Raw genomic sequence first — 12,384 nt, 5'->3', positions numbered from 1 at the left:
TCTTATTCTTAAACAATACAATAACAATCAGGTATTGTAAGGGACTTAGAGAGCTTTTAAGTTACATGGCAGAATATGCATAGATAATACACAAATGTCACATTGTATATATAGGAATTCTGTCTACAGCATTTAGTATTTGTGAGAGTCTAAAGAATCAGTCCCTTGTTGATACCAAATGGCTAAACTTTATGACTTAAAAACTATGTATATGGCTGCAAGCACTTCATAATCAGAGGATAGTAACTGTCTGATGCTTGCTCGCAGTGAAACATTCTCCCATGTGAAATGGCCCAGCAGGTGGAAGGAGCGAAATGATTCTGTAAACTTGTCCTCTAAGCTCCACATACATGCTGTGGCACGTGTGTATATATACACACAGAATAATTAAAATTCTTAATTTAAAAAATTAAGATTTACTTATTTTATGTGTATGTTTTGCCTTCATGTGTGTGTGAACCACATGCATGCCTGGTGCCCACAGAGGTAAGAAGAGGGTGTCAGATCCCTTAGAACTGGAGTTACAGATGATTATGATTCACCATGTAGGTACAGCGAGTCAAACCCGGGTCCTCTGTAAGAGTGAAATGTGCTCTTAATCACTGAGCCTCAAATAAAATCTCAATCTCTCCAGCCTTCAAGAAAACATTTTATTTTTATGTATTTGTTTGTTTTGAGACAAGAACTCGCCATGTAGCTTTGGCTGCCCAGGAACTCACTATGTATATCAGGTTGACCTCAAACTCAACAGAAATCTGCCTTCCTCTGCTTTTCAGAGCTGGGGCTAAAAGCATGTGCCACCATGCCCAGCCTGCTAATAAAAAACAATAGAATTGTTTTCTGTAGAGGTTAATACTTTTAGAGTTAGTAATGCTTAGCATGATACATACGAGGTCTTGTCTGGAAGCTTTGTTGTATTAACTGGCATAATGGCTGAGTATTGTGAACTATTTTCCTCACTATATAGTTTAGAAGTTTTAGCACAAAGGTTTGAAATAGCTTAATGAAGCCATAGAGTTAGTCAATGGCATATCTTTGCTGTGAGTATAGAGTCTCTTTCTTGTCCACATCATTAAATTGGCTCTATAACTTAATAATAAATAAAGTTGGTTGTATTTTTCCTGAGCTAGTGTACACTTGGAACCATGATTTATCTTTTTTTCTTAATATTAGATTTTTTTAAAATAGTGAATGTCAAGTCCCTAATTAGTTAACATTAGTTAACATGTAAGTGGATGATTTGAAGAATGTGAAAGTACTGTCATTGGCGTATGTGTTATTTTATCTCATCCTCATCTTACGATTGTGCACTTATAAGAATGTTGTATAGTGCTTTTCCAGGTCCTCTGTAAATGTTTTAAGTTTGCATTAGCACATACACTAGCAGTGACTGAATCAAGCTGAGTTTCAGGAAGCTCCTGATGCAAGATCCTGCTGCTGTTTTCTTCCTGGGTTGTTCACCTTGTCAGGCTTTACAAAACATGTTAGCAATGTTGTTGCCATAATTCATCTCTAGCCTTGCTAGTATTTGTGTCTGTGTTTATGTGTGTGCATGTATGTGCGTCTGAGTGTATGTGTGTGTTTGTCTCTGTGAGTCTGTGTATGTGTCTGTGTTTATGTACGTATCTGTGTGTCAGTGTGTATGTGTGAATGTGTGCCTGTGAATGTCTGTGTATATATGTGTCTGTCTGTGCATGTGTGCATGTGTATATGTGTCTGTAATTTTTGTGTTTGCATGCATGCATGTGTGTGCACGTGTGTGCGCACACCACGGTGCAGGTTGAGAAGTAAGAAGACAGCTATGTGAAGTCTGTTTTTCCTTCCTCATTTGTGGGGTCTAGGGCTGGAACTTGGGTCATCAGGCTTACACAGCAGGTGCTTTTACCCAAGTCATCCTGCCAGCCCCTGAAAATAGTTCTAAAATGTTTCTTCTAACCACTACAGTCTTTAATCTTCTCTGAAAGACATTAGTGTTTTGGTTTTTTTTTGTTTTGTGTGTGTGTGTGTGTGTGCGCGCGCGCGTGTGTGTTTTAACCATTAGATTGTGTTCTGTACTGCTTATTACTTTTACTGCATTGTCTCATTTCTTACCATTAAAATGCATCTTCTTATGTGGAATGTTTGTTCTGAAGGTTAGGGTCATAGTTTTTCTTTTCTTTAATTTATTTAATCACTTTACGTACTAACTGCAGCCCCCTCACTCCTCTCCTCCCTCTTGGCCCATTCCCCAGACTCCTTCTCAGAGAAGTGAGCACAGCTGCCTGCCTGTCCCACCCCCACTTCTGGTGCCATCCTGCCCAGGTACTTGGTGTTGCATGAGGACTTAGGCTCTGGAGATTGAACCAAAGCCTTACTGATGCTAGGTAGCAAGTGCTCTACAACAGATAGGTTTTATGTTTGGAAAGTGTTCTCCCAGTTTCCACTGGAGAGGAAATTGGCATTGCTTTAGACTTCCTGATTTAGTAGTGTTGCAAAGCATTCAACTTATATTCTAGTCTTATGTAGGTGAAGTCTTTGTTTTGTGTCATAATATCCCACTTTTTTGCGTGGATTCAGAAATATACTGGAGATGGAATGGTCTTCAAGAGGAGGGACAGATAAACAGCATATGCAAATACTCCTTCCCCGCCTCAGGTGGACACCCACACCTTCCTTAGGGGATGGGGAGCCAGCCTCTGCTGGGAATGAGAACTCTGCTCTTGGTACAGAACATATTGTAGCTGTTTCAACATTGGGGCATACCTTTTTAGAATAATGTTTCTAAAGGCTCACCTCATTCACATGCGTTATCAAGGCCATCTTTCTCAGGGAAAGAAAATAGGATCAGAGTTGAAGTGCTGGAAATTGTATTGTGTTTCTCAGCCAGGCTGTGCTTGTAAACTAGTTTTCCACAGCCTGACTAGGTTGTTACTAGTTGTGGCTGGTTTTACTTTGAAGACTAGCATTCCAGTCCCTGCAATGTTTACAACTAACATTAAACTTGATTATGACAAGAAATCTAATGGTCAGAGACACATTATCTGTTTTTGTTGTTGGTTTGCTTGTTTGTTTGTCCATGCCTGTGACACTGTTTAGCACCTGCTTGTTGGGGATATGCAGATGATCAAATTTAATGATCTGTAGCTAATGACCTGATTTAGGGGGAGACAGGCATTTTAAAGTGTTTTGTGTATTCTGTTGGTGGTTCATGCATAATTTTTATAATGATAGCATTGTTCTTCCCTTAAAAAGAATATCGTATTTAAAGTAAAGGCATTATTATGTGTTTTAATATGCCAGGTTAATACTAGTTTATGAGGGTAATATACTTTTCTCACTTTGCTTTCTACATTTTTGATAGGGCTTTGAATTAGTACTTTATTTTTTTTAACTTTTTATTTTGAAAAAATACTTGACTTCTGGGAAGTCACAGAAACAATACAGTTTTCATACATCTTTACTCAAAGTCCCAAGTGTTATTTTCATATGTGTTTTAACTTATCTTTGTGATGTTTTTGTTATTTTGTTTTGTCTTTTTGAGACAGGGTTTCTCTGTGTTGCCTTGGCTGTCTTGGACTCACTTTGTAGACCAGGCTGGCCTTGAACTCACAGAGATCTGCCTGCTTCAGCCTCCCCAATGCTGGGATCACAGGAATGCTTGACAGCAGCAGTTGATGTGATGGTTCTTGACTGTCAACTTCACACTCCTTGGAAGAGGGAGCTTCAGCTGAGGGGTTACCCCCAGGGGAGGCTTAAAAGTGTGTGTACTCCCTTTTCTCCTCTCCAGCACGTGCTGATACTTGAATTTTTGATCCTAACAATTCTGATGGGTACGAGAAGGAATCTCAGGGTCGTTTTGATTTGCATTCCCCTGATGACTGAGGACATTGACTATTTCTTTAAGTGTTTCTGTCATTCATTATTCCTCTACAGAGAATTTTCTGTGTAGCTCTGTACCCCATTTTTAAAATTACATTGTTTGGTTTGTTGGTGTTTAATTTCTTGAATTCTTTATATATTCTGGATATTAGCCCTCTGTCAAATGTAGGGTTGGTGAAGATATTTTCCCAGTCTGTAGGCTGTTGTTTTGTTTTGATGATGGTGTCCTTTGCTTTACAGAAGCTTTTCAGTTTCATGAGGTCCCATTTATTGATTGTTGCTCTTAGAGCCTGAGCTGTTGGTGTTCTGTTCAGGAAGTTGTCTCCTGTGCCAGTGAGTTCAAGGCTACTTTCTACTTTCTCTTCATCTTTTTGTTCATGTATTTCTAGACTTTTATCATAATTTTTTATACTGAACACACAAGCAGTTTACTTGACAACTAGGCTATTCTATACTTTTTGGTTTTTCACAGTTTCTTTGTGTGTGTGTGTTTGCTTTAAAAAATGACTTCTTTTTATGTGTTAGGGATTTAGATCATAAATGCCCCCAATTTCTCCGGGCTGGTGGGTTGCTGCCAGCTGATGGCACCATGGAGCAGTGCAGTACTTGAGGAGCTGAGGCTTGCTGTGGGTGGGTGGGCAGTGCCGCTGAGGGGTACATTTTGTGAGTGGTCGACATACCTGTGTTTGGTCTTTCTCTTGTAATTTCTGGCTGCCATGAGGCGGCCAGCGCTCATCTGCTCCACCATTCTTTTATGATATTTCTGCCACACAAAGCTGGAGCCTCTATAAGCGAGAACTAACATAAACAGTTTTCTTCTTAGAGTCAGTGTTGGAAAACTGATTAAGACTGTTATGTTTTATGTTCCATAAATGAATCCCATATCAGGCCTCTTGGGTTAATTTCCCCAAACTTCTATGTCATAGTTAGATTTATATCACTTTCTGAGATCACTTTCTTGATTCTTTTTATGGATAAATTAGTTTGGAGTTTTATGTCTTTACTATAATATCTTTTGTTATTTTTGTTTTTAAAAAAGATTAGGAAAATATTTTAAAAATTTATTTTAAAAAGATGAGTATAATTTAGTTAGATTACATTTGTAATTTTATGATATAGAGAGTTATTGCCAGAATTGTTATAGACAGCATTATTACTTCTCACTTTACTGCCACTTCTAAAGCAGGACCTCAGAAGACGGTTGGCTTGTAACTTATCTTTCTAACAGTTGTTCTCATTGTCCATCCAGTAGGTGTTTGATGGGGTAAAGACGAAACGGATTGTTGTGAAGAGCTCTAAATAGTTGTTTTTGTTGTTGTCATGATTCATACCATTTCATTTTTTTTACCTGTTCTCATAAATATTTATAAATTTAAGACTCTGGCCATGACAGAGGAGGCAATTACATAGACATAATTGATAAAATGAATTAATTTTACATGATTAGTATAATGCAAAGTAAAATTAAACATCATTAGAAAAATGTCTAGAAAAATAGTTTTATAGTTAGTGATTTGTTTTATAGGCTGAGTTCTGTTAAATAGCTGGAGTTAAGTTGGAGGTAAGCTTTGGTGGATATTTTGTTTCTGTTCTTTTGTTTTTAGTTCTAGGAATGAGGGCTTTCTGTATGTTAGGTAAGTTCTTTACTGCTGAGCCTGCACCCCCGCCTGCCTCAGTAAAACTGCAGTTATCATTTTGCTTGTTAATTCTTTCTGAGTGACAAAAGTGTTGGCTTCTCATGTTCTGCGTCACTACATGTCTCTTCTGTTTATCATGTGTGTGCACATAAGCATTCTCTAATTTGTTTGAAACACTTTGTAGAGTTGACAGTAAGTTTGATTTTTTATTTTTATTTGATTTTTTATTTTATTTTTTTGACAAATAGTTCACCCACGATAGTTTAGTAAAGTCTTGCATTAAAGGACCACATTGGGGCAGTAGTGATAAAGCCCTTGGTTTCATCGACATAATTTATAAATAAATAAGGAGCCACATTCCTTGTAACTGACCATGATGACTAAGCATAGCCTTCTGATACCATTCTCTTGTTGCTCTGTTTTACCTGCTTCTTCTAGACTTCTGTATTTAAATTGTTTATTTTTACTGATTCATTGATAAATAGAAACATTTTTCAATTCTATTACTTAAACTGCATTATTTCAGGTATTTATAATTGTTTTACTATTGTGTGTAGGTTTAAAGATAACTGCTGCTGTGTTTGTGCTCAAGCATGTATTTACTTGGTTGAGAGTGATCGTTTCATAGAAGCATTTTTATGAATTGACCCTTCAGGAGGTAGAGTTGATCAGCCTTCTGTTAGAGGAAGTTTAAGCAGTAAGTTTCACCAGTAAGGTGGAGGACTTTCTGTTCTAGTCTGAGCAACCAGAGTAGGACTGTGGTAGGATCTGGGATACCTTTGCCTTAGCAGTGAGATGCAGTGTTTGTTTTTTTTTTTTTTATAACTGGTTTGCTAAGTCCCTTTCCTCCGTGTTCTTCACAGGGTCCCTGTGTCCACGATGAGGATTCTGGCCTGTCACTTGTAGGAAAACCTGCCCTCCAGGCCCTTTTATATCACTGTCACTTTTATGGACATTTGACTCATATGGTGAAACACTGTTACTTAGGAAGATATGTGTTTGATTTTAATTTTTCTGCTTTTACTGAAACTTCAGAATACAGAGATTTAAATGGTAAGTACAGTATCTTTTATTATCATTATCATCATTACAAAATATAACTTCTTTTAAATGATGTTGAGAGGTTCGGGAGATGACTAAGTGATTAAAACACAAGTGGGAAAACTGAAGTTTGGATCCTCAACACCCAAAGACCTGTAAGGTGTACATATGGTCTGGAACCCCAGAGCTAGATGATTCTGATGGAGAAGCTTTGTCTTCATGGAGAGACCCTGCCTTAATATATAAAGTTTTAAAAGCAATTATGGAAGGCCTATGACAACAGCCTGTGAGCTCCACACTCTGACCTGCACACATGTAAACACATACACAAACATGGACACCAAGTAACATGCAAAAACACATTAAAAATACATGTGTTCCCTAGAGAACAATTGGAAAATAATAAAAGGTATGTAGGGAAAAAAAAATCTCTAGTCTTACACAGAGGAAACCCTTGTTATGTTTTATTCTTACCACTGTTTTTCCCTAGATGATACTTGTTTTATGTTTTATGAACATTTTTTTTTTTAGTCTTTGTTTCTCTAAACATTTGCCTGAACATTATTCTGTGTTATAAATTCTTCATGGGAGCCATGTTTGATGTCTTATTAATATTTTATAAGTTATTTTATGCCCTTCAGTAAAGTTTATAGCTTTTTTATTTCTAATAAAATCTAACACTCTTTTGGAACATTTATTCCTTCATACTCCATAGTTTTGTTTTCCCTACCTTTTTTTATGAATGGAATCTTTTCTAAGAAAATCTTCTAACTCATTTTGTAAAAGTTTTAAAAATCTACTTAGTTTTGATATGTCTTGAATTTATCAGGACATCTTGCTGAAACCTTTTTACTTCTCTTGATAGATATTCTTGGATTTATTTTCTAGGTTTTAATACATAAGCACTACTTAGCTCTTATAAAAATGAATATCTATTTAACATAAATTGCTTTAATTTTAAAATTAATATTTAAGTATAATGTTTTATAATCAAGCTAACACAGAAGTTTCAATAAAAATACAAAACTCTTCAAATATATGAATTTATTCACTAATAACTGTATATGTATATGTAATTATAAGTAAGATTTGCTTATGTCTACATACAAATATATATGTATATATGTATATATGATAAGTAAACTGAAATCATGAAATTCCATTACTTTTAATTATTTAAATGTGAATGTATAATTATTTAAATTTATAATTAACATTTCTACTACCTTCTTAGAGGAATTGAAAGTAGCATTTAATGAAGCTCTTGAACTTTATAAATCTCTATCTCAAAGTGAGTTGTTCAGTTGTTTTGATTTTGTGAGTCACTGTCACTCCTAACATGGCTCTTGAGTCAGTCTGCACTGATGTGTTTGGGTGTCTGAGAAGTGTGTGTTCACGGTTTATTCTGCTGTAGGGTGTGAGAATCCCTAGGACAGAGTCTCTGCGGAATTGCACCAACAACCTCTGAGTGATTCTTGAACACAGTGAAAGTCATCATTCTTTAGTTTATGGTTTCCTTAAGGAGTACGCATTGTGTTAATTGTTGGAGAACCTGGGGAATGTCATATTAACTGCTCTCTTTTGTCACAGGCTTAGACGAGTCATTCAAGTTTTGGAGTGGTCGCTCGGGGATGTATGTTCATGATCATGAGCCAAGCTCTCTTTCCACCTCAGAAACAATGGTAATTGAGAAGAACACAGGAGTTTTTCACTTTCAGTCTCCGAATAAATTTCAGTTTGCAATGTAGTGAAAATATTGGTTATAAGCTTAAGGTTAGGAATATAATGGTTTTAAAAAGTGTATTCTGAGAAGACTCCTGTTCTTCATTTACTTAAAACATTCTAAGAAATATGTTTAATTATCTGTATGTGGTAGACACCCTTTTGCTTTCCCACATAACAGTGCTATAAGAGGCAGGGTTGGAGCTTCAAGTAGGGCTTGCCTGGCTGCAGTCATAACTACATATATTCTTTCTGTTGAAACCCATAAATCCCCGTTTCCTACCTTTTCTGATTGAATCCAGAGTAGACTCGTGTCAAAATGTTTTCATTAATAGTAGATGAGAATATATCCTATATTATCCTATAATTGAAAGTTGTTAATTATCCTGAAATTTTGATTAAGGGCATGGCAGAATGAGAAAGTATACCTGTTCAGATGATTCCAGTGTGGTACTGATATTCAAACACATTTCTACATACCTATTTGAGAAACTTTTCTAAAATACATGAAATTTGTGTGTACTTACAAGTCCACATTTTTGTGTATGTGGCTTTCTTCTTCCTAGTAGCTGATGCTGGTCCTTAATTTTGCCCAAGCATACAAAAACCACTTCTAAATTAGAAAACACATTAGTTTTTCAAGTATTTGTTGATAGTGACTGTGTCGTAGAATCTGTTAGGAAAGCAAAGGTTTGATCCCCCTGTGTTTAGAAGTTTATATGTATAATATGTATATGTGATAACATAATTATATAGACATTAATTAAATTTACCTCATATTGTCCTCCCCCCCTTTTTTTTGGTTAGATTCAAAAGAAGGGAGTAGCATTTAGTGCTAAACTAGACTTTGATATGAAAAGCTAAGATAATTACCCTGCTCCCACTAGATGTCATACTTTCCAACCTTAAATGTATAGATCGTGTGTATCTTTAGTTCAGCAAGAGAAATAATATGATGAAATGCCAAAATGAGGTATATTAATTGGTCCATAGAAAAATCACTGGAAGGACAGCTTCAAAACATGTTTAAAGTAAGTTTTTTTAAGTGATCCAGTTTTTACAAGACTATAGAGTAGCTCTGCTAGTAAACTTTTCTTCCTGTGACTAGATGCCTGTGAAAATCAAGCTCAGGTAGGAAAGATGTGTTGAAGCTCACAGTTTGAGAGATTCGGGCACATGGCTGCGAGTCTTCATTGTTTCTGGGCCTCTTGTGAGGCCGAGCATCAGACCTGGAAGCAAGTGGTGGACCAGAGGTGCACCCCTGGCGTCCAGAGCCAAAGGCGGGCACAGAGACGGCACTAGGCTCAGACACACCCTCCGGAGTCATGCCCCATCTGCTGCCTCTAACAAGACACAAGTCTCAGATTTTCCATCAGCCTACCAATGCTGAGCTAGACTATGAAACTTTCAGTGTGTTAATCCACTGAGGAAGTCAGAGCCCCTGAGCTCTGATTGTCTCTCAAAGGCCTCACCTCTGAAGGGCTGCATTTGGGAGAAAACATTTAGCACAGGAGCATTGGGAACAAATTAGAGATTCAACCCAGAAGACAAGCCTTAAACTCTTTAATTCTTTGGGTACCAGAGGTACTATGTAAATAATAATTTTTCTGTGTTAGCTATTTTGTAGTTTTCAATTTATATTTATCATATGTAGGGAGATGTTGATACAGAAAGAAAAGTCAAATTTATAGTTCTTGGTTTATATCAACATGTAAATCTTACAGCTTAAAGCATTAGAGTTCTGAGAGTAATTCAGTTTCATGAGTTCCCATTTATTGTTGATCTTAGTCCCTGAGATGATGGTGTTCTGCTCAGGAAGTTGTCTCCTTTACCAATGACTTCCAGGCTCTTCCCCACTTTTTTGTGTATCTGGTTTTATGTTGAGGTCTTTAATCCACTTGGACTTGAGTTTTGTGCAGGGTGATAAATATGGATCTATTTTCATTCTTTTGCATACTGACACCCAATTAGGCCAGCACCATTTGTTGAAGATGATTTCTTTTATCCATTGTATGGTTTTGGCTTCTTTGTCAAAAATCAAGTGTCCATATGTGTATGGGTTTATTTCTGGGTCTTCGATTCAATTCTGTTGATCAACTGTTTGTATGCCAGGACCATGCAGTTTTTATTACTATTGCTCTGGGGTACTGTGGGACACTGCTTATAAGGTTGAAGTTGGATAGCCAACTGAGCCTCTTCTATTGCTATGGACTCCCTTTGTCAGCAGGGTGCCCCTTCTGAACCCTTAAAGTCTCTAAGGAGCATCACATGGCCTTCAGGGAAGATTGCAGATCACACCCTTTCCTAGTAAGAAAACCTGCTCAGCAGGCACCTGGGAGCTGTTCCTAGTTCCTTAGGGGTTATAGGTCTATTAAAACTGTGTACCTGATTTTCATTTAAAGTTGGTAAGTGATAGCTATCAAGAAACTCATCCGTTTCATTTATATTTTAGAATTTTGTGCAGTACAAGCTTTTAAAGTAAGACGTATGATTCTTTGGATTCTCAGTGTCTGTTTCCCTTTTCATTTCTAATTTTGTTGATTTGGATACCGTCTCTCTCCATTTTTGTTAGTTTGGCTAAGAGTTTGTCTATCTTGTTGATTTTTCTCAAAGAACCAGCTCTTGGTTTCATTGATTCTTTGTATTGTTCTCTTTGTTTCTATTTTATTGATTTCAGCCCTGAGCTTGATTATTTCCTGCTGTCTACTCCTCCTGGGTATGTTTGCTTCTTCTTCTTCTTTTTTTTTCCCTAGAGCTTTCAGATGTGCTGTTAGGTTGCTAGTATGAAATGTCTCCAGTTTCTTTATGAACGTGCTTATTGCTATGAACTTTCCTCTTAGCACTGCTTTTTCATTGTATCCCATAAGTTTGGGTATGTTGTGCCATTATTTTCATTGAACTCTAGAAAGTCTTTAGTTTCTTTCTTTCTTTCCTCCCTGACCCAGTGGTCATTGACTAGAGAGTTGTTCAGTTTCCATGAGTTTGTAGGCATTCTGTTGTTTCTGTTGTTGTTGAAGTCCAGTTTTAGTCCATGGTGGTCTGATAGGATACAAGGTGTTGTTTCAATTTTCTTGTATCTGTTGAGGCTTTGTGACTGACTATGTGGTTAAGTTTGGAGAAGGTTCCATGAGGTCCTGAGAAGGTATACTCTTTCATGTTTGAATGGAATGTTCTGTAGATATCTGTTAGGTCTATTTGATTCATAATGTCCGTTAGTTTCATTATTTCTCTGTTTAGTTTCTGTCTCGATCTGTCCATTGGTGAGAGGGGTTGTTGAAGTCTCTTATTAATGTGTGGAGTTCTATGTGTGATTTAAGCTTTACTAATGTTTAATAACGTTTTCCTTTGACTGTGAAATGTCCTCCAATTCTTTTGACTAATTTTGGTTGAAAGTCTATTTTATTAAATGTTAGAAATGCTACTCCAGCTTGCTCCTTGGGTCCATTTACTTGGAAAACCTTTTTTCCAGCCATTTACTCTAAGGTTTGTTTTTTTATAAATTTTTTTATTTATTATCATTTATTACAATTTTTTGAGGTGTGTTTCTTGTGTACAGTAAAATGATGGATTCTGTTTTTGCTTCCATTCTATTAGCCTGTGTCTTTTTATTGGGGAATTGAGCTTATTGATGTTGACATATATTAATGAACAATGATTGTTAATTCCTGTTTTCTTTGATGTTGGTGGTGTTTGAGTGTGCTTCTCTTCTTTTGTTTTTTTATTGGTATGGAATTATTTATTTCCTGTGTTTTCTTGGATATAGATAACATCCCTAGGTTGGCATCTTCCTTGTAATATTTATATTGTTCAAATTTGGGTTTGTCTTGGAAGATCTTTTTTTTCTCCATCTATGGTGATTGAGAGTTTTGCAGGGTAGAGTAGTCTAGGTTGGCATCTGTGGTCTCTTAGAGGATGGAATACATCTGTCCAGGCCCTTCTAGCTTTTAGAGTCTCTGTTGAAAAGTCGGGTATAATTCTGATAGGTCTGTCTTTGTAAGCTACTTGAACCTTTTTCCTGGCAGCTTTTAATATTCTTCCTTTGTTCTATAGCTATAGTGTTTTGATTAGTAAATGGCAGGAGGATTTTCTTTTCTGGTCCAATCTAGTTGGTGTTCTGTATGTATCT

At 36.6% G+C, this 12,384-nt stretch overlaps 1 protein-coding gene across 1 annotated transcript in view; it reads left to right on the top strand.

Moving 5' to 3' along the window:
* The window catches only part of Rttn (rotatin), a 165,977-nt gene that overhangs the window by 100,970 nt on the left and 52,623 nt on the right, over window positions 1–12,384 (top strand). Inside the window, exons 33-34 of the mRNA XM_060376958.1 lie at window positions 6,359–6,548; window positions 8,127–8,218. Of these exons, the coding sequence (XP_060232941.1) occupies window positions 6,359–6,548; window positions 8,127–8,218 (282 nt within the window). The remainder of the gene's footprint in view (window positions 1–6,358; window positions 6,549–8,126; window positions 8,219–12,384) is intronic.

Source organism: Meriones unguiculatus, chromosome 2 (genome assembly GCF_030254825.1).
Source record: "Meriones unguiculatus strain TT.TT164.6M chromosome 2, Bangor_MerUng_6.1, whole genome shotgun sequence".
In the NCBI taxonomy this organism is placed as follows: domain Eukaryota; kingdom Metazoa; phylum Chordata; class Mammalia; order Rodentia; family Muridae; genus Meriones; species Meriones unguiculatus.
Note: the sequence above shows the minus strand (reverse complement) of the source record. Positions and strands in the feature narration are given on the sequence as shown.